The sequence below is a fragment of the Numida meleagris genome, chromosome 2 (genome assembly GCF_002078875.1).
Source record: "Numida meleagris isolate 19003 breed g44 Domestic line chromosome 2, NumMel1.0, whole genome shotgun sequence".
NCBI lineage: Eukaryota > Metazoa > Chordata > Aves > Galliformes > Numididae > Numida > Numida meleagris.
In genome coordinates, this window is record NC_034410.1 from 39,504,468 (window position 1) to 39,528,046 (window position 23,579).

At 36.4% G+C, this 23,579-nt stretch overlaps 1 protein-coding gene across 10 annotated transcripts in view; it reads left to right on the plus strand.

Moving 5' to 3' along the window:
- Window positions 1-23,579, plus strand: part of RBMS3 (RNA binding motif single stranded interacting protein 3) — a 609,095-nt gene that overhangs the window by 492,547 nt on the left and 92,969 nt on the right. For all 10 annotated transcript variants that reach the window (XM_021386133.1, XM_021386140.1, XM_021386132.1 and 7 more), the window contains one exon: window positions 22,521-22,627. In XM_021386133.1, coding sequence (XP_021241808.1) covers window positions 22,521-22,627 — 107 coding nt within the window. The remainder of the gene's footprint in view (window positions 1-22,520; window positions 22,628-23,579) is intronic.

Sequence of the window (23,579 nt, forward strand, 5' to 3'; positions counted from 1 at the left end):
TAGAGGAATCTCAGGATGACTAGCTCACATGTAGAGGCCTATATTGCATATGTCTGTTTTAAGGTGAAATAAAACCCACATAAAAGTAGGAGCTCAGTAAAAGAAGGTGATCCTGTTTAGTAAACATGGAGTTCATGTTAAAGAGCATCTTCATTCTTGTTGTGACTCCACCAACTACTTCTTGTGTGCTTTGTCCCTTCTGTTGGATTTTCACTGCCTCTAGTATGAGGGCGCCTATACTAAGTGGGGTTTTATCCCAGCAAGTTTCTGTATAAACTTTATAGGAAACATGATACTACTAGGTGCAAAATATAATGAGATACTATCTCTTCTGAGATCAGAGGCCCAGTTGCCATTTAACTTCAGCAGTTGCCTGTAGTGAAACCTGCTTAGTCTGTTTTGTTTAGGCAGATTCAGGCTGAAGTAGGTGGCCATCATCTTCATAGCATTGAGCATTGCTTAGAGAACTCAGTCTGCGAGGCCACCCTCAGGCACTCTGCAGAAAAGGAACCCATTGATTTAACCTACAGCCAATATTGGATTGGTGTTCAAAGAGTGTTTCTCTTCAACAGAAAAAAATGATTCTGACTGCACAAAGCAAAGGGAACAGCAGCATTATTTTTGCCAGGTCTCTTAAAAAATGGTTTGGAAAGGTGCAAACCTGCTAGTGAGAGAGAAGAGTAACTAGTTCACTATTAAGGTTAAATACAGAGTACAGTAGAATACAAGAAATTGCTTGAACTGGGGGTGGAACATCACAATGTTTTATTATGGTCTAAGCTGTATTGACTATCTCATACAGTTCATTTTGGCAGAGAAATGAGACTCCTCCATCCTCCCTCAGAAAGCCAGTGTGCAGATGAGCATGCTAAGCATAGTCTACTATCACAAGTTACAATAAAATATGTGATAACACAGCATGCTTTGCTTGAGGTTGGTAGTTTTTCAGCAATAAACATTATTTACTTTGTACAGTGAACACAGTAACCTTGGACTGAATTGTAATGTAATGCTATGGTAATAGTGATTGATTCACCAGATGTCATACTGTAGGTAGTGCCTGTTACCATTATCAAATCAATAAATACCAGTATAGAACACTTAGAGAAAGTGGAATGAACAGTAAAGAACAACCAGGGTTATAGTATATATGCAAGTTTTCTCTTTTTAAGTGGTAACAACAACAACAAAAAAATAAAATGCAAAAGACAAGGTAGCATATTAGCTATCATCTGCATTTTTAAATAAACTGATTTTTGAACATTTTACAGATAAAGCATGAAACGTATGGGCTTCAGAGAAATCTGAGTCTAACCTAGCTTCATTGTTCTGTCACAGCTCCCAGTGCATGCTATCAGCAGAAATAAACACCTAGGTAGAATTTCTTGTTCTTAATATATTCACAGAATTAGCAGTCTTGCTGCAACATGGTAAGATGTGTCAATTTAGAAGAGTTAACAAAAAGAGAGCAAGAAATGTTTATATGAAGTATGTGTTATTTTCAATTCATTTATTTGCAAATGTGCTATTCAAGGCTGTTTGCATTTCTCATTATGTTGTCTCCTCAACAGGTATTATCTTAGAGTTAATTTCCAGAGCAGTATTGCATACACTATTACCTCCTCTCCTAGTTGTAATTACATAATCACCTACAAAGTCTTTTGGTATTTCATATATGATTAATACCATACAGATGTGTAACAATTAGTAATTGACTTTTGAATCATTCTGAATGTTTGTGGTAGTAGGATAAATGGACATGGAAATAAAGTCCTTTAATGTGTACACATCACTTTGTTTTGCTGTTTCAAAAGAAACAGTGAATGGCAGACATTTTTTTGTTCAGACTTAATGTTAGAGTTACAAAATTCCAAAAACATGGAAACACCATCCTATGAAATGTTTCATAACTTCAGAATTTTGTTTCATAAGGCAGGTTACAACATAATTTCAGTGTTTTCATATCAAAAAAAAACTAAAGCACAATATATGACAAATAAGTAGAAATGAAATGTTCTAATGAAATCATTGAAAATAGCTAGAATAAGGGACTTAAAATGGTGAGAACAAGGACTCACGAGGAAAATGTCAACAACAGCAACGCTGAAGTTTAGTTGCTTTTATCTAATTTATTTTGTCACTCAAAGCAGGAGAAGTTAGAGACAAAGACAGGTATCTCAAGACAAGGGCACCTGTTCCAGAACTCGGAAGATGTTGACAACTTGTAAAAGAAGTGTTGAATTTTTCTCATTTAAAACTGAGAAGGAAACTTCTAAGTGGTAATGACATAAAAAGCTGAGAACAATGACAGAGAAGTTTAAAGCAAACAAACAAACAAACAAACAACAACAACAACAAAAAACCAACCCAGAATTTGGAAGAAGACAGAAGTATCATATTTTATTTTATTAGAAGTATTTCTCTTTTCTAAAGCGATGTGATTTTCATAGCATTTTTTTCTCAATGAGTCACAAAAATTTCCTGCTTTATGACCATTCAGTGAAACTTCATATATTTCAAAGTTCCTGAACATCAGTTTGAGCTAACGATCATTTGGGTTGTAATGTGTTTTTCTTGATCAATCTCTAATTTAAAATATCTAATTTAAAATATATAATCTTTATATTTATTATTATTTATTATTATTATAATATATTATATTATTATTATATATTTATTATATTTATATCTGTGGTTTTTTGTATCTGGAATGCATACAGGCATCTCTGAGTCACCATCACAGTTCTCCTGGTCCACATTTGAAACTCTGTTTGCAATAACACTACCAGAAATTGACACGAGCTATATTATTTGTGTGCAAATAATGATGCCATATATTGTCTAATGTTTATGTTTCCTCTTGTTTCGTACTTCAGTAGTAAGCACTTTGTTGTTTTGTTGTTGGGAACCTAACACAAATTACTCCCTTGTGTTACAGTAATTCCAAGCCATTATAATGGCGAGGGTGATGATAGGATGTTTGGCCCTTTGTGCCATTTATGCCTTAATTTGTTGTTGTTGTTTGGTTTTGCTTTGCACTATTCTGTAAGTGAAATCATAAGATTATTGAAACATGAAGCTATTTGTAGTCAAGATTTTTGCTTTTGATTTATTGAGTGCTGCTAGACTCAAGTCAACCAATTAAGAAGTGGAAAAGAGTAAAGAAAAACAAGATGTCACCAAATATGGAGTCATTCAGTGGAATAGGGAAGTCTGGATTGGTAGGAAATTGTATCAGAACATTGCCAAGAGAGAGCTAGCTCGAAATGTGCTAGAGCACAAGGCTGTATGTATGAAGGACCATTTTGTTAACTTGCTGTGCAATATAGTACTGAAGGGCCCAGAATCTTCAGATACCCATTTCAAGAGAACTGGAGGATTGAGACTGCAGAGAGTTTTGAGCTGAATACTTGAAGCTTTGTTTTTATGCTTTGGGTTTTGTAAAATATACATATTTTCATGGTACTCTAAAATTGGAACTTCTATTATATTCAGCTCTGCATATACATTCCAGCTAGATATAAGATGAAGTATGCATATTTCAGAGATTGTATGCTTTGGAAATTAGACCAGTACTGGTAAATATCCTAGTCTGTATTCTTGATTCCTTGCTCACTTTCAGTTCCGCATTTACATCCTTAACTAAACAATGACGAAGAAATTGAAATGGCAACTAGTTGATATCAGGAATAGTGAAACTGTTGTACATGTTACCTTACAGTTTGTTTTTAAAATACAAATTGTAACAGGAGTAGCAGATGCCATTATGTAAATTCATTATTCTAACAGTGATTTCAACCAAGTAAAGAAAATAAAATCAGAACTGTGCTTGGTGGATTTGCATAATTGCATGTTGGAAATACATAAGTAGTATTAACTGTTGTTAAATTATTTTGTGATATGATTTTTTTTATTCAAAGTTTCTACAGTTACTAATTGAAGGGAATTAACTAGACATGACTATTAAAAACAAACACAACCCAATATCAATATGATCTTCAAAGTGAAATATGATTTCTCTTGTTTAGTTTTTCTGGCTTCTCACTTGTCAGCCTTGCCTAATTTGGTCCCTGGGGCCAAAGCTTGTGTGTACATATTGCTCTCCAAAAGAGCCTTGCAAACTCTGATATGAAGATCTGATGAGATTCTGCTTTCAGAAAATAATTTTTGTCCATGTGTTAAGATGGGATTGGAAGTGAAGATTGTATTGTAGTTGTTTTACAGCACACTTGCTATTAAAAAAAAAAAAATAGAACCATGGGAGTACTTTGTATAGACTGAGTAGGAACACTTTCCATCATGTGATATTTTTGTAGATCTGAATGTATATTTTATTCAGTAAGCTTCCTTAATTTTGAAGTGAGTGGGAAGACAAAAGGAAAACAAAAGGTAGGCACAGCAGAAGGAGCCTTGCATGGTGTGACCATGCCTGAATAATCTGTCAGAGGCATGACACAGTGATGTGGAATACATTCCCCTGGGGTGGACCCTATATCATTTCCTTCTTTTTTTGATTACACTAATGTAAGAGGGGGGCAAATACCAAGAATCTTTCTGCTGGTGGGTCATTGAGATCCTTGTCACGAGAGTCCATTCTTAAAAGTGAATGCAGTGTGCTGTGAATGACAGTGTTCAGATAGGTCAGAAACCACAGCAATTCCGTTTCATGCAGAGAGGCCTTATGGACAAATAAATCTCCTGCATGTCATGTTCTAACAAAGTTAGCAGATGCTGGATCTGTAAAAGAGAGGACCAAGAGACAGAAAAATTAATAATGAAATTATTTGAGCTATTTGAAAAGCTATTTGAAGCAGGATCTTTTTTTCTTTCTGAAATGAGGGTTTTTTTTTCATACATTGTCTTTAGTTTCATTTTAACTGTTTTCTTTTTCTGGATGTTCCTCACATCAATTTAGAATGGTCTATAGGTCTGCACTGGCAGTACATCAGAACTTCAGTTTTCATTCAGTTCACTACTAGTGTACAGTTACTGTTGCACAGTCCTATTCCCCAGTCCAATCCCCAGTTTGTGGAAAAAATTGCTTTCTGAGAGCTGGATTCCTTCAGACCTCAGACCACAAAGGCAGGAAAGCATGCATGACTAAGCGCATTGCAAAATTATTGCATATCTTTCTACCAATATTTATTATTTTTAAAAGATAAGTTACTAGATAAAGGTAAAGCAGAAGGTGGCAAAAGTTGTACAACAAAATGTAGTATGTTGAGTTGGGTGCTTTGGATGTTTCTAATTATTCCTATCACGTAGTGTAGGTTATGTATTTATGAAATAACCCAGACAGACATGCCAATTGAGTTAAACCCATTAACGATGAATCTCACAAGAATTCCTACAGCTTCCCATCACTCAATATCAGGCATTAAGATTGAATATAGGCATCAACATAGAAGATTACAGTCTCTGTAGAACCGCAGCTGGAGAAAGGAGACAGGCAAGTCATCATCAGGCACAGAATTCTTCTGCTCCGAATAATTGCCTATTTGCTCTGCATTCCAGCTCTATTCCTTGGGCTTAGATCCCCTGCACATCTAGTTAGAACTTGCAGAATTAATATCAGGTTTCCTGTCACCTCACTCATTACTTTTGTCAGGGGAATTCAAGGAGGAAAGTCAAAAACATGGTTTTTAGAGCCTATTTCTTAAGGACTTTTCTTTTTTCTTTTTTGTTTAAATAGAAACCTGTCTGTTAGCATGTCAGGTTATTTCTTTAGGCTACACTGGAAAGGACATCTGAATAAATTGCAATTTTACAATACAGGTATTGTTGCTTGAAGATCATTATTGCGTTATCCTTTCTACCCAAGCCACACCTTCAAAAAAAGAAAAAGAAAAAAAAAAAAGAGAGACTAGAAAGAAGAAATAGGCTGAATAGCAGATTGGAAGTGTTCTCTTTAGACTTCTCTTTCAGAAGACTTCCTCTGTTCTGAGTCACAGTGCATGGACCAATACTTTGAATAATGTAGTAACACAAAAAACATGCTTAATTTGTTTAATGTAGTGCTAGAAAATCTTGGTGGATCTTTGTGTCAAGAATGATAGCATATTGAGAATCTTCACTGGAGAAAAAACAGGTCTTGCTACTAGTCTGGTAGGCTTTTGTCAAAGAAATGAAAAAGGAGGTGGGATGATGATTCTTTAGACCTTTAAGTCATTTTCTTTAGAAAACTGACCTGTGTGTTCATGCATTTATAAATAGAATAGTAATTGGACATGAACCCCATAAGGCAAATAATCACATGATCTCACTCACTTGAATAGATTTATGCTGATTGAGAAAGACAAGAAGAAAAAGGGGAAAAAAAAAAAGCAGATTAATTCTTCATTCAGGGAAAATTTGAGTAAGGAATATAAAGATACTCTCAGAACAACTGATGCTAGAACTCCAGAGTATAAATGCTCAGATGAAAAATGAATTACTGGACTTTGTTAGTCACTTCCTCTGAAATTAGTGACTGTATTTGGAATAATTACTCACTACTTCTCTTCCCTTAAATTTCATATTTTTTTCATTGTTTTCTTGAAACTCGTATACATCCCCCAAGTTCTAGTCATTATTTCCTCTCTCTGCGTTACAAAAATGTGAAGGATGTAATTTGCACTTCTTGATGATTATCTCCATGATCTGCCTTCTGCCTAATCACTAATTAGGTAATAAATTCTTGCAATAGAGTAACATTTGCAAGTCAGTATTTGACAGAAAAATTGATGTATTCTTGTTGTTGAACTGTCATTTTTTGCCCAACCCAACTGTTCTTACGTGGCAGGTATTTTAAGGACTCACACACACAAAATACTTAGTAGTTTCATCCATAATTTTGGAATAATCTTGGAAAGAATGTGTGATAAGTGGTTCAACATGAAATAAAAAAATTAAAAATATGGGACATTTTAGCTTCTCTACTACCATTGATTTTAAATTTGTTGTTACTTTATAATATTCCTTACATTATAAAAGTGAGGGAGCTTCAGCTAACACAATAAAGCTTCAGGAAGAATAGATTTTATAGCAGAATTGGAAATGAAATGAGAAGTAACGAGGAAAGAAATTAGGTTAAAAAGCCAGAAAACCTATTAGAAACTGTATGTTTATGTATTATCTAGCAAATCAAATGTCAGGGGAAAACATTTGTGAAATAATTATCAATCATTTAAAAAAAAAGGAAGCAAAAAAGCAGAAGCCTACATTGTTATGTTTCAAGGACTGGCTGATAAGTCCATCAATAAAGCAATTACATGACATTATTCTGATTCTGAAAGACATTGAACAGTCACAGCTTCCATTGTAGTCGTGCTGCCAGTAGCTTTGTGGCAGAACTTAACTCCCCAAACTTGTTTTTCTGTTTAGAGTTATCACGTTGCTGTTAAAGTGAGGGGTTTCAAGAAGAACACTGAAATGGCATTTGGTAGAGCTGCTAAAGCCATTGCATACCAGCTGAGCAACACCAAGAATAAATGTGGAGGGAGATCTGGTGCTGGCAGTGGGCCTTTCTAACAGGAGACTGAGCTTCACAAAAATGGATATTGATTGCAAAGCAGCAAGGCAGTAAATGTAGGGCAGAAAATGGTCATCTTGTTTTTCCTTCAAGTTTCTCTTACACGTGTATTTGGTTTTGTGTATGCTATTCTCAAAGGCCTCAGTGTCTCTTCACTTATACCTGAGAGTGTTTGACATAGGGATACATTAGGAAAATCTCAGAGGTTTGCAGAGGTGGGTAGATTTTGGAAATCAGCTGTACTTTGCTGTTCTTGAAATCAGTCTATAAAACTTCTTGAAAGTAAATAGGAACAAATCTATATTATCTAAATTAAATTTTATAAAGTAAAGACTTATTCCTGTCTTTTGGTAGCATTATTTTTGACTTTATACGAAGACAACAGTGACATGTGTGCAACCTATTAGGTGACATTGCCCTCTAGGGATATATAGCAATGTGAGCTAGGAATTGCTAAATATTACAGTAAATAGCACAGGTCTGCTTGCAGGTTTAGAATTATTTCACTTTGACTGTTCTGACGTTCTGTGGTTGATAACTTTCCACAGATGTACCATACACTTATTTGTGTATATGACGTGTATATGTTATGTGCACAGACAAAAACATACCTATAATGGCATATAATCCAAATTATCCTTACAGGCTGGATTTTCATGGGCAATGTACAATGGAGCTGTCTTCTAATGAAGCTGGTTGTGGTATGGCAAGCTCAGATTGGTGAAAGAAATCTTTGCTCAGAGTAGAGGGGAAAGGAGACCGAGAAAATAAAGCACCTAGGCAGAGCTCATTGAGGAGGATTAGTCTAAATACTGCCAAGAACTCAAGAGATCTGTACTCACAGCCTGCGTGACACTGGACAATTTGCAATCGCTCTGTTCTGCGGATCATCTCTATGTGAAACAAGAGAATACTACATACTGGGAGAATGAATTCATTAGTGCTTTTGAGGTCTTTGCAATGTCTACAAAGCCTATAATAGGGACCAAAAAAAAAAAAAATCCCACCTTATTAAGTATGCAAAAAGTGGCAGCAAAAGTTAACTTGAAGGAGCATAGTATGATGGCTTGAGAACTGTATAAGCATGCTCATACACCAATCCTGCAAAGTTAGTATAGATGCATAATATAAATATGAATAGATCAGTGAGTATCATAGGCTCTACAAAGGAATTATAAAGCAGGAATAGGGATTCTGCTTAAACCTGGAATAACTTGTGCTCATTTATATGTTATACAAATGCAGTAAAAACTGATAATAAAAGCGGGCTTGTTTGGTCCAAATTGACCACTGCAAATAAATATTTTTTTCTCATACTGCAAAGCAAGCCTTCTTGGAGCAAGTGTACAGTATTACTCTACCTTGGCAGAAAAGCATCCTAAAAGCAAGAGCCTTTGTGCAAATGCACTTTTATTTTTGCTTATCCATGGGCAAATGCAGTCTGGTGCAAGCAGACTGTTCTGAGCCCTGTCTCAGAGTGATTGTATCAGATGACAAATGTACTGATATTTCTGCCCAGAAAATACATTCTCTCCAGGATAGGAAAACAGAACAGAAAAAAAAAAAAAAAAAAAAAATAACTGTGCACATACCATGTAACTGACCAGAAAGTTTCCAGAAAGTCTAATATGACTGTTCCACTGAATGCATACTTTGATAGATACACATTAGTAGTATGGTGCATGCCCAAGTAGTCAAAATCCCTAGGTACTTTAGACAGACATGGAGAAAAAGAATCTTACATTTTTCATCTTCTGCTCCTCCAACAAGTCCAGAGTGGCCTGGTCAATAAATCTTCCTCCACCCTTGCCAAGGAGTCCTGTTATCACTTGTTGTTGCACTCCAGTACTAGAAGTTCCTCCTTCTCAGTTCAGAGCTGAGTTGTAGAGCCTGAGGTTCTATCTTGTCCACTGATAAAAGCCCAAGAGGTGGGATTGTGAGTCCTTCAGAGTAACAAATATGGCTTAATAGCAACATTTCTACCATTTGTTGGTGTTCCTTTTAGGAGCAGCAATCAGCTGGAATCCTGATGCTGAATAAAATCTAGATTTCCATTATTTCTCGCCTCTGCTATTAAAGCCATTAAGAAATGACTTTCTAGTATGTTTTAGAATTGCAATGAAGTCTCATAAAGAAGTTCAGTATTTTACCATTGTGTTTACTAGTGTAGCGTTAATACTGACAATAATGCACTGTGATTTGTTATCGGTAGATTTTTTGTACACAAACCCCAGCTGAAGTATTTGGAGAATAATTTAAACTTTAGAAATATTCATGCTTTTGTTATTCAGTCTTTACCTTATCACTGATTTAAACTTCACTGTTCCTTTTCTGACCATCCTCAGGACTAGGATTCTTCTACCAGCTCTGGATCTGTACTGGAAGATGTTCTAGGAAGAAAAGTTTTCACTCTCTCACTTGTGTCCATTTGTCTCTCATCAGGCTGCAGAGTTCAGCAGGATCTGTACTGAGCTGGCCTTTTCATGGCAGAAGAAAGCTAGGAGGTCTCTGCTAGGCCTGCCACATTCCTCAAAGTAGAAAAATTGTTGCTCTTTAATTCTTACTCTACTATGTCGTCTTCAAGTTTTATTAGCATCATGGGGTAGACTTTGCTTTCTGTCTCCAGGGAAATACTATATCATAAGCAATAAAGCTGGCAAAAAAAAAAAAAAAGAAAAAAAAAAAGAAACTGAAAGTTATATTAGCATCTCTGTTAACAGCAGAGTGAAAAATATGATCACGTTTGCAATGGACTCTTATTAAATTGCTGGAAATTGCAACCCAGAGGTCATACACTTAGTCAATGGCAGCAGAATGTTGTCACTCCCTGCTGGCTGATTCATGAAATCATTTGCTCTGAAGAAAATTGCTGCTTCATATCAGCTGGAGACAGCTTTTGTCAGACCTGACTCTGATATTGCTGTTTGGCTGCAATCATGCTTTGAGTGGAGGTGCACACAGAATGCTCGCATCCTGCTGACATGGCTGTGTCCCTGGGCCTGTAAATCAAGGAAGGATCCCATCCAGATAGGGACTGGAGCCTTAAAGAATTGTGGGGGTTAGTGTTAGAGGCTCCTATTTTTTTTTTCCATAACCTAATTTATCTGCATGCAATGTCTGTGATTTTTCATCTGTCATGTAGTCATCTCTAATTTTATCTCTGTGGCATAGAAGTGTTGAATCATCCATAGAGTTTTGAGATAAACTTTCAACTGACTTTGATAATAAGGCCTTGGTGTTTTTGAGTAGAGGAGACTCTACTGTCTTTTAAGTTTAATTTGTGTTTTAATGCCATATGGTTACTCTGAGAATATCCACAGTCTTAGTGGGTTCTTAATAGTGCAACAGAACCAGTCTTCAGTCTGTATTCCAGATAAAAACACATACATTTATAGACTTCTGTTCTTCCTTTTGACATAGGCGGTAACATTTAGCCCATTCATTTACTTGTTCAGTTGTAATGTTTTTTTCTCCCGAAGTCTTTGTACTAGTGAAGACCCAGGTAGTCATCACAGCCCTGTTGTCCTCCAGAAATTATATCAATTACATTTGCTTTTGTGTGAAGCTAGAACATTTTCAAAGGCAATTCAGAAGTATTACTCTTCCTTCTTTTCCTGTTTTTCTCTTCATTTCCTTAATGTGTTTTTCTTTGCCTATTCCTATGCCTTATTTCCCCCTCTTCATTCTTGTGCTTGGCTCACTCCTGTTCTTATTTTTCCTGTATTTTTAACTGAAAAGTAGAGGATCCATTTTTTACTTTTCCAGTCTTAGTATTGAGATCACATTCCTTTCCTAATTTTTTTTACCTGTGGCAAAGCAGGATGTAGTATGACCTTCCTGCAACCCCCAAGACATGAACTACACAGTGTTAAAGGAGAACAGGCCATTACACAGTCTCTAATATGTCAGTTTGCCTCCTTGTCTACCTTCAGCTGAGAGCTCTGCACTTGAAAAATTTGGAAGGGTTTAGTGTTATATACTTAATACTCTAGGATATTGTCTCAGACGGAAATAAATGTTTTTTAAGCTGTAAGGGTTAGAAATTGACTTTTGTCGTAGCACATGAGTAAGATCTTCCATTGCCTTGGGAAATGATTTTGATTTCACTTCTTTGTCTTTCCTTCAGATAAAGTATCGTTAAAAAATAGGTGACTTACTGGAAAATTCCCAGTGACTCCACTGTACAGCTTTCTGTCATGGAAATCACAGGTACAGTTACGCCTTGAAGGCAGACAAGTACTGTAAGCTGGAGCAAAGCCCCCACATCCTGGCAAGGAGCTGCAGGTGGTGGTAGGCCTCAGGGTCACATTGCCACCTTGCCCTTCCAGGAAATGGAGTTGCTGAGTGATTTTTTCCACGGCCCTTCCTTCTTCTCTGAGCAAATATATGCCAGTGCCACATTTGTTTCTCACCCGCAGGTGTTTGGTGAGGGGAGCAGTGAGGTTTGGTTTGGTAGCACCCAGAAATGCCTGCTCCATGGGCTTGGGGCTTGCATGTTGGCCTTAGAAGCAGCATGTCCCACAGTTCTGCACAGCCAGCAGTACTTACTGCTCACCCCTTCTGCCAGGAGAAATAGGGAAGGGGCATCAGTGTCCTTACTTATGTGTGGTTTCCAAAGCAATCCCTCCCTTCCCCTGGGCCAGTTTAAAGGATAAGATGGTGGAGTGCGCAGGGAGGTTTTGTAGCACACAGTAATTAGACTGTCCAAGGTGCTTAGTGTGATTTGGGTATTCTCCACCACAGCAAAATGAAATCCTGCCTCTAAGAATCAGTCAGTCACTCGTCTGATGAATGCTTTCTGCTGTGTAACCTATGCCTGCCCACACTCTGCCACAGTCAGGGTCAAATCCACTCTTTAAAGGTGATCCCACATTTAAGCGAGGAAGCTGGCAATACTGTGTGGTAACTTCTAGCAAACTAGCTCATTTTAAAGCACCCACGTTATGTCTTTCAGTGAATCCAGAAAATAAAATGAAAGAAGGGTAATAACAATAAAAGGAATTTTCCCTTCAGCTTTTCCTTCTTTCTCACAGTAGTAGCAAAATGATATTGCTTGGCTATGTTTTAAATTCTAAGTGATTGGAATTTTTGCTTCTGCACCCAGCAGTCATTGCTGGAACGTGTGTTAATTAGAAGTGATTTAAATAAAAGGATTTTCATTAGGCATTCTGAGAAAATATACATTATTTCTTAATATTTTTAAACTGTTGAACCGATTAAAAATTGGGATTAATGTTTCATTTGCTCAGGAATATTCCATGCGTCAACATGAATCAGTGCTTTTAGGAATATGCTGTTTGATTCTGGCAGTGTGTCACTGCTTCAATCATGCACAGCTCATCTATATACAAACCAAACCTTTTCTCCCATCCTAAGAATTTTCCATTGCTACTTTTTAGCAAGCTATGAGTAGAGCTGCAAATAATGGAGACATTATATATATACATAGGTATGTCCACTTCTTTATTGCAAGGACCATTCACAAAGACACAGCAGATGTTTCTTTCTCCACAATCTGTAAACAAATTGTAGTATTAAAACATGCACATCTGAATTAAATAAGCTAATGATCATAACTGAGGCATCTTATCCTCATGCCGTTTAACACTGGGTTGAATAAGCTGTTCTGAACATTAATGGTATGCATATGTTGGAGCGTGAGCAGAGAATGCCAAGACTCAACATTAATTAGTCAAAAATAAATGTCTGTATACAGCAATTATAATAATGCTGGTGGAAAAAAAAAATCATTCTATTGACATAAGACATTTGGCCAGGTTTCCTTGTTTATATTAAAAACATATGTTTGAAATTATTATTTTTTAATTGTGGTGTTAGTTCTAGAAGTGTCACACAGACAAAGAATAATGTGATGGTGACTTTCTGGTTTATATAAATAAATGCGAAATAAAAATTAATAAATAATGTAATGATTTAAAATTGTAAATAGATTCAATGAGAAATAATAAATACTTAAACAGGGACATAAAACAACCTTGTATTAGCAAAGCCAGAATTAATTCTTTTTGCTGCATTAAATTCAAATCATTTTGTCTCTGGACTGTCAGTACAAGTAGGTTTTTCTTAGTGGGATAATAGCAAAGTCTCTGTGATCAATAACGTTAGTTTATGTGAATAGTAAAAATAGATTTTATAGCAGAAGCACAGACCTATTGTTTTGAGAAACAGCAATAGATAAAAGCTTTGCATTTGCTCTTTTCTCCTGGGAGTACTAAAGAGAACACTAAAAACTAAAATGGGTGACCACAGAAGCAAGTAGGGTCACCCATTACCAGGGATTCATTTTATTTCCATTAGAGGGGAACCAGAAAGCATCTCACACTATTTGTACCTGATTTTCCATTATAAATTATGGTACATGAGATCATTTAAAAATCGCTGAGCCTTTCAAATGAAGCTGACTTCGTTGCTGTTCCTTAATAATTGAACAGTAAGAAATATAAGATCTCCGTTTTCATCCAGAGTAACTTCTGAGACTATGGGAGAGGGCAAAAAGGTGTATCTTCCTAGAGGGAATTTAAAGAATGATTTGGGGTTCACTTGTAGTGGGTGGTTTTTTCAGTTAACTTCTATGTGTAGATTGCAGTTCTGGGATAACATGCAAAGCTTGTCTGTCTTAGTACAGGAGTGTTCAAGTGTTACCAGTGCAAAGGGAATACACTAAAGTCAGGGAGCTACTTGCTTACAAAGATGAGCCAACTCAAACCTGTCCTCTGCTTCACTACTGCAACATATAATCTTGTAGCTGTAATGCTATCTGGGACAGGAATCAACACAGTAAGGCAGCAGAACCTTGCTATATATGCAAGTATATAGAAAAACTTTCTTTTTTAAATTGTTGTTCTTTAAAAACTTTCTCGCCTGCTGATTCTTGTCAGTGGGGAAAAGCATGATGGGGCACTACTGCAATACCATATCCTTATATTCTACTAATCCTTTGCATAGTTTACAAAAGGGCTGTGTAGGATTGCCTTAATTCAGTGCCTTGCTTAGTTAGTCTGGCATGAGAGAAATAGAGAGGTGCTGTGGCACACAGATTCCACACAGAAATTTATCCAACGTGGAAAGGTGAGTTGGATTCTTAAGCTTCCACATTTAACAATTCTGTTGAGCACTGTGAGGCTTTTCCAGTTTAACCAAAAACATTTTATAACTAATTTTTTCAATATTTATTTATTATCTGTCTGAAAGATAATGTGTGTAGTGCTTTTAGTGGCTTGTAGCCAATATTCTTCTCCAAATTATGATAGTGTTGAAATTTTTGGTACATGGCTCTTCCAGTGTCGCAGGAATCCAAGGAGGTGTATCATAGTGCTTTTGCAGGAGGTGTTATTCCAAATTCTAGCATTTGTAAGGAGAATTGTTGCATGAAAACAATGTGTCCAGAATTTCAGTTGATTGTGGGAACTGTCTTAAAATAATAGACAATAGAGGTCTTAGCACAGGCGCATGAAAAGTTTTCTGCACACTGACGCACATAGTTATTTTGATTGCTTTAAGGACATCTCTTGTTGTAAAGTCTCACTGAGAAACTTATCAAAACAAATCACTTCTCAGAGATCGCACTTCCAGTTCATCCAGTAGTGCAAGGTTGCCAAGAGCACTGGGTGCAAAGTGTGAACTACAACTGATATTTCCAGCTTTGTTCCAGGAAACCTCCAATAAAACAAAAGATTCCTGTGCCATCAAGTTTGAGGGAGCTGTATTCTCTGAGAAAAATCACAGGCCTGAATTTGCTCTTCCTCACAGTGACTTCGAATTTACATTTGGATCCATTAGAGTAACCTTGGATTCAAACTCACCGTAGTTTGAGCTGAGTTGCTAGCCACTAAAAAAGGGAGCTTAACCCGGTGGGTATGAGGACAACGGGTGTTGATACACTGAATGTACTTTTAACTTGAGAATTACATCAAGCACAGAAACAAAGTGACTAAAAAAAAAGAAGCCATGCTCAGAATTCTCTTTGGTCAAATGGCACTGAGGCTGATGCCAAAATCTATACAGGTACTTTCAATACAAGTACTTAGCAGTAAAGTTTTTTTACATTCAGCTCATTGCATTTGCACTGCAAATTCCACTGGAGTTGCTGAGAGTCTCTCCCCAACTTCTGTGAACTCTGATTCAGACCTTTCGTTTAAAATAAAGACAAAATGCAACATTAAAATATGTCATATTAATGAATTAGTTACTAGTTAATAAATATAATTAATAAGCTTCTTAATGCTATACTGGAATCACTGCTCACTTATTCATGCCCTTCTACAGAAGCCAGCACTAAAGTTGGCAGATAAATTGAGTTTTTTAAAATAAAAATATGCTATTTTGTTACTACATTTCAGCACTACTTTAATACTTCATTTAATCTAAACTATTTGGATTGATTTTATATTTTTTATTTAAGTTCCAGTGCTGTATTGAAGCATCTGTTTCTGTATGTTATCACCATAAAATAATGTATGTATCTAGTTAATGCTCTCTGTTACAAAGGTTTCCCCTTATCAGCAACATTAGAAAGGAACGTTTTAATAGGCCTGAACCAGATGCTCTCAATCTGCTGTTCTGTAAAAAATTTGAAAACTAAAATAGATTTTTAAACAGAAACAAACTGTAAAATAAATGATGCAGTTTCTCATTGAAAGCAGGCTGTTGTTTCTGATCAGCTCTAACAAACCTTTGTTGGGGCTTCTGCAATTAAATGATTAAGTGCAGTTTTCTTATGTAGTACGTAGAGTGTTTCCATTGATTGCAATAAGACCTGGAATGCACTTCACAGTCAGCATGCTGTTTCTCCACCGTATGCATAGAATTACCTGATCTACCTGTTCTATAATTTGTGTTTCACATAACAGAAACACTAACTTTATCCTTGATGAACTATTTCTCCCCTAGGATTTATTTTCCTTTTCTAATATACTCTTGCTTTTTAGAAATAATTATTTTACAGTAAGATGAAAGGATTGCTTCCCATTTCCTAAGACAAAGAGGTGAACTAGAGATAATTACTTCAGCTATAATATAGTTTATCAAAAGTAAATCACTTTTTTTTTCTTTTATTTCTAGCCAAGCAGATGTTTGCCTTTTAACTGTTGCTTTGGGGTACTTTTCTGTTATAAAAAACTGCTTCCTCAATTTCCACAATTACACTGTGAAAATGATACATTCTAGAAATGAAATGCAATATTAACTCCTTGTTTTCTTTCATAATCAGCTGTGTAAGTACACTGAATATCATCTAGTTTAGTGCAACTGTAAACCTACTGGGAGAGGAGACAAATATACTATATACTGCTTGAGTTTATTTCTATAACTCTAAAGACATCAGCTTCCATTCTTCACATATATGGACACCTGTGTGTGTAGGATCACTTAATCAAAAACATTGAACAGCAAGAAATTATTTGAACATCTAATAGTGCACTTTCATTCTGCCTTTATGTATATATATTAGAGTTTATCCTGTGATCTCATATCCAGTTTTATGGACATGTGGGACAAAATCTCTTACCCCACAAAATGATCAGTTCTGTCCTTCAACAAGTCAAGTACTTTGTATGGGACAAAATGATGCATTTATTTGCTTCATTACTTACGGTTTCCTTACTCAGCTAATGCTTTGTCCTTACGTATACTTTTGTACTTTTGTGTCACGTACTGTCTTTTGTAATTTTTCCTCTTCATTTTCCAAGAGCAGAATAACTATGATTGTGTTCTACAATCTGCCTTGAATTTAGAGTTTTGTTTGTTTGTTACTTACTGGTGAATAAGTACTGTGTGTCAGAACTTTCTTAGAAATCAGTAGACTCACTGGAGCAATTAGTTGCTCTATTGTTGGGATCAGGAAACAGCTACAGTTTTAAAACTTAAAACTGCAAAATTCATTTTGTAAATAAACTTTGTAGGTTTTGAAGAGCCTGTAGTCCTGCTGAGTGCATCCATATCAGCACCTTAACTTGATCTGTTGTGCCTTCCTTTTAGAGATGTTATGTCTCTTACATCTCCCTCTCAAATACTGTACGAGTTAACAGGTCTACTTGCAAAGTGGCTTTGGTATTACTGTGGAACTAATGTTTGATCTGTGACAGACAACTGTGTGCTTGCATGGATGTTTCAGTCCAATACTCAGTGTGATTTGTACATAAAAGTGCTGTCAAAATTTGAAAATAAGTGAAGAAAAATAGTAAAACTTGATCAGTTTAAATGCTTGGTGTAACTGTGAACTCAATTATTACTCTACTTCTTTTCTATTGTGGAGGAGGGTTTGCCAGGGCTGAAAAATAAATTAATCCAACCTTCTCCTGAAAACATACTTTGAAAAAAAATCATTGACTGTGCACTGACTGTTCATTGTTAATGGCGCTGACTTTCTCATCATTTTTCATCACATTAACAAAATGAAGGAGCTTAGAGATCCACATGAATGTTCATATCACACTTGTTGCTAAGGTCTCTGCTAGAAACGTTATCTTCATTTTTGCACAAGATGAGATTACTTTCTTCCTGACATGCTGAAAAATATTCTGTCCTCAAAAAATATTCATAGTGAAACAAGTTAAAATACATAAATATGTTCTTGTTATTACTTTGCTGTGTTTGTAATTCTTGCAACTGCTGGACAGACGGTGTGATATGACTGTCAATTGGAAGTGGTGGACTACAATCTTTTCTCAGTATACGATAGAAAAACTTACTGAGCACCTGAAATAATGAAACAAATTCACTGAATGCAAATGACAGCTTTCGTCTTCCCAATCCTTTATGAAGCACATGTTCATGAATATATACATTTTTGTATATGTAGAAGTTTGAGTGTATCAGCCTTCTGATGAATGAAAAAGAGTAAAAGGAAATAATGTATTCCGAACTAGCTAGGAGTTTGCTTTTTTTTGATGAATTCTCCAGTTCAATTGAATTTGCTTTTCTGTCCTGGAAGATCTGTTGAGAGGCTGCCAAATATGGGAAGGGGACACTATTATCCCAGTCTCTTTCCATCTAAAGGTTTTGTCCTATTTTAAATACCAGTGTTGCCTTTGGAGGTATAATGGCATTTGGCAGTTTGGTGCTGTCTGTCTGTACAGTCAATCTACCTAAAGTACCAGAGCATGAGAAGTTGAGCTCCTAAGGGAGCTCCAACAATATTGACAGACTTGATTGACATAAAACCAGTCTCTCTCTTTCACCTTCACTAAACTCTCACAGTAAATTCAGGGTCTGATTGAAGAGAGATAGGGCTTTCGCCATTTTGTTCCATGGGAACAGAATTTGAATACTTGCAGCAACTGCCCTCTCCTAAAGCAGCTCTGAATGTCTTGGCAGATGCTGTTTAGAAGCACTATCAATTTGATCCCGTTTCCTTCTCAGGACTGAAAGCCAAGTTCAGATCTATTTATGTCTTATTAACTCAAGCAGGCTCTGGATGGGAACTGCAGCAAGCATTTAAATCTTTTCCTTGAAAAATGGATAATGGCTTAATGAACCTTGTTCAGGTTAGAACTGCTATTTATTCTTGATATTTTTATTTGTTACTGTCAGGTAGAAGTCAAAGAAAGAGCAGTGCTTTCTATCTTGAAGAGTTTATCAGAATGGAATAGCTTGAAATTTATCTTGAGTGAATCAATTCTCACTCTTCTGACAGGAAAATACCAACAGCAGATTTTCCAGATATGCTTCAAAATACCACACATGCTGAAAACTTGGAGGTTGTCGAGAGCCATACAAAAAAAATATGTGCTTATCAGTTCAAAATATGACCATATAAAGATACTCAAATTACATTTTCTATTAAGTCAGCAGTGCAAAAGGTGAGAAAAGAGGCATTTATTTCCAGTCAGTGTATTCATACATAGGAAGAAGAAAAAGGTAAAAAAATTCAGTCCATATATTCAGGAGCATCTGTCTGGAATGGAAGACAGCAAAAAACAGGAACAGTTTGAAAGATTCCCCTTTTTTTCTTCCTCCCCTTCATAAGTATTTAGGGGTAAAATATCCCAGTCCTTTGATGTTAGTCACATAATGTTGATATAGTTTGAATAAATTATTTTTGAATTGGCAATCTTATTACTCATGATTTTTTTTACTTCTTTGTTGGAAGTAAATTTGCTATTTTCAAAGCACTTCGGACATTTCTTGAAACCATTCATAAAGAATTCTACTTAGAAATAGTTTTTCTGATATATGGAACAGGATATGTTCTTTCCAGTATCCTCTGTTGTTATATATTTGTTTAGTGAGAATGATTGTAGTAATGTCAAATATTCATGTGCACATGAGCTTACAAAGGTTAAGAGCCTTACAAGGGATTTCAAGAGGGCTGAAATAAATCAGAGACTTGAGTTCTTTTGTGTACTTAGAGCAACATTTGAACTCTTAAGATTCTTTTACATTCTATCTTACTTCTGAAGTAATAGAGGTTGAATTCTTTACATTGTGAGGTTATTACCATAGTTGTTCCCAGGTGTAAACCTTTAAGATCTAAATCTCTTCAAATCATTTTCTGTTTTTCTAGATGTAATCTGCTACATCCCAGTGTTTTGTTTTAAAAAGGAAAGAAAGAATATCAACTAATAAAAAAAATCTGAACTTGACTCTATCTTCCTGCCAGAACATTTTCTTCCCATCCTTATGCTTATGTTAATGTTGATTGGTGTGTGTTGATCTTTTTCCCAGCATTCCTATCAGTCTTCTGTAGAGTAATAAAGCCTCCTATTGCAGAAACTTGCCTGTGCAGGGCATGGTTCATTTGTCCTTTTCCATCTGACCCCAAAAAGCCAGTACAGTTTGTTTTTCCACATTTTTTCTAGGTGTGGTGTAAAGTTGTTTGGCACATCTGTTCAATGATGTCTGCCAATCTCGGTTAACTTTAGGAAGGCCCAACTTAACAATAAAAGGTTGTCATATGGTAATGCTGAATAATGGGAATCTCAGAAATGGCAACAGCTTCCCATTTGTGGTTGACTAATTTATAGGAAGGATATGTAGTAAGTCATATGATTTACTTGATTGCTGTGCCACATCATAGCATATAGGCTAACAGCACATGTGTACATTAGCAGATGATCATGGCACATGTAAATATGCAACATTCAGATTGTTTTCACATACTTCTGATACTCCTAATATCATATGGTGATTGATAGTTGTTCAGCACTTGAAATAAAAAGCTTTTGAAGCATCAAATGTGATATTTAATAGGACTTTCTCTAGCGCTGGCTTAGCACCTGCTCCTCCCTAACAATCACATCAAAGTGAATTGTAAGTAACTGCTCTAAAATTATGCTATATCGCACTGTGGAGTAAAACTGGTAGAAGTGGAGGGCAGTCAGCCCCGTAAAATCTCTCCATCTGCAGAAAGAATCTCCACAGCCACCTGGATGCTTTTAAACCTTCATTATTTTAAATTTAAAATGGTTGGCTGAACATTACTTCTACCAAAATCTGATACAATAACTGAAGTCAGAGGTGGGGAAAGACCTCTGGGGTCACACAGTTGAGCTTTCTGCCAATAATGGATTGTTCCCTGCAATTCAGTTTCTAGTGACCTTGGAAATTACTAGCCTGGTAAAATGGTAATGAAAAAACAAAGCTGTTAGAGCTTCAAAAGTAGCCAAAATGATGCAATCCCAATGAGAAACTGTGGTATTGATGTGAGATTCTCTGTGTACCTTGCTTGTTGTTGTTGTTTTCAAGTGATCACATTTTTAATTAATGCTTTCTGACCCATTTTGAGCTGGCTATAACTAAGAGGTTGAAGGAGGAGAGCTTGTTTTAACATTATACAAGCTTATTTAATTCTCCAAGCAAATCATTATTTTTATTACAAATAAAAGTCAGCAACTTGACTAACCCCTTACTGCAACATTTCCTTCTTATCTCTTCCTTCTTATTTTTTCAACATTTCTAGCCTCCTTGAAACAGAAAATGAAGAGAAAAACTATGTTTCCTGCCTTTTCCTATCAAAACCCCTGGTTAATTAATTAGGGCCTCGACATGTAATGCCTGGGAATTCAAAATTTCCAAAAAGCTTCAGATGTGAAACATCATTTTCAGATTTCTTTCAACCAAGCCAATACTGATTTACTCACCAGTTGATATAAGCAATAAAAGACAGTCCTGACATCCACCTAATGCAGTGGGTAGACAGTGGCACCTCATTTAAGATGGAGGCAGCCAAGGCAAGTTCCCACTACCAAGCCATGTACAGCTTGGGCTGAAAAATGTTTTAGAACAGACTGTTAAAAGCTGGTTGGTAGGAGAAGATCCCAGGACACAAAGTTCCCATCTTGTGGCACCCATTCGGTGTATGGTTAATTTCTTCACTAGCAGACTCTATTGTGCGCTGGGGTTTTGAGTGTGTAGCTCTGGGAATGTCCATCATTCTTGGAGTTCCAGCCACCCTCACTATTGTATTCTCCCACATCAGAGCCCAGCTGGAGAGGAAGGGAGTTGTTTCAGCTGCCAACTTGCTTAAAAGAGGAGTTAAGAGGAAAAGAAAGCTAATTGGGCCATGCTTGGCAAAACTGTCTATTTTATTCTGTTTATTCAGAATTTAACGTATTGAGTGCTGAGAAACACAAAAATAGTGAGAACACTTATTCTCTAAACAAATTCTTGCGAAGTTTTTACAATAAAAACAGAAAGCTGCGTTAGTAAAACAGTGTTTATCCTTCACTAATGCTGGTCATGAATACGTGTCTAACTTAGCTGGAACTAATGCCTGACTCTACTATTTCACTGCAGCAACTTAACATTCTGCGTAGGCTGATTATTTTTTCAACAATATTTGCTAAATTCTTTTAAGGGCTGCCAGTATATATTTTTGAAGCTTAGTTAGTAAGAACAGCTGCCAGCAGAGTCAAGGCTGAAAGAGGCAAAAAATATCTGCAGAAGGCAAGATTTTACTTCAAAAGATCAGTATTACAAAGCACTACTGTTGCTGGTATAATCACTTTCTTTGGGGGGTTGCTAATATAGACTGGGTTTCTTGTCTTCACAGCCCCCACTGAGCCTTTACTGTGCAAATTTGCTGATGGAGGGCAAAAGAAGCGCCAGAATCAAAGCAAATACACACAGAATGGGAGGCCGTGGCCCAGAGAAGGAGAGGTAAGTGCCACGTGGCAATTACTTTCCAGGGATTTGGGAGAAGTCAACTGTAGACCTGGAGGCCTTTCAGGGCTATGAAGAAACCAGACTGCTCACAAAATACAGTAGTTTCACACCAGACAAAAAATGACCAATACTGTATATGTGGGGGAAAGAGGAAGAATTATAACAGTGAGTGGAGTGTAAAGTTACTGGAAAAGAGAATTTCAAAGTTGGATGTTATGCTCTGCACAGCCTTGTCCCATTGAGAGTGCTCTCTGCAGCCAAACTTGAGCCTAGTATTTTCTTACTGGTGTGCAGTCAGCACCTGTGGCATGCCTCTTGTAAACCCAACATCAATTTACACCTAACCAACTAGCAGTGTTATTTTTTTCTTCCTTGTTCAAGGAACCGAGAGACTTCTACAAAAGGGAGAGATATACTTGCATGCATCCAAACATACAGTCCATGAGAAAGTTTCCCAAAAGCTTGTCTGAGCTGGGATCTTCAATCTGTCCAAGACAACACTGTTTACAGTAGCCTCAGATCTATCATGTATACAAAGTTTTTTTAAAAAAAAGATTCTATCAGTTGCTTTTTGCTCTGCTGTAAATAATCTGTCACTGGAATTTCATTTCTATGTACTTGTACATGAAGTGACTCCAAATGTGAGTGAAATAAGAGAAATATCTTTGACTCCTTAAGAATTTGTTTACTCTCTTTGAATGTTGTTATAGGATAAAGACACTTGAATTAATGAGGTGAAGTGAATCTGGTCATAGTACCTTCTTAAGGAAAATTATAACTGCAAAGGCAGAAGAACTTACAAGTATTTCCATTCTAAACACCTATTCTTTGTGTTTATGAATGAGAATTCAAAGAAAAAGCATGTTGCTCAATTGCGACCCTCTAAAATCAGTCTCCTTCCCTTCCCTTCCCTTCCCTTCCCTTCCTTTCCCTTCCCTTCCCTTCC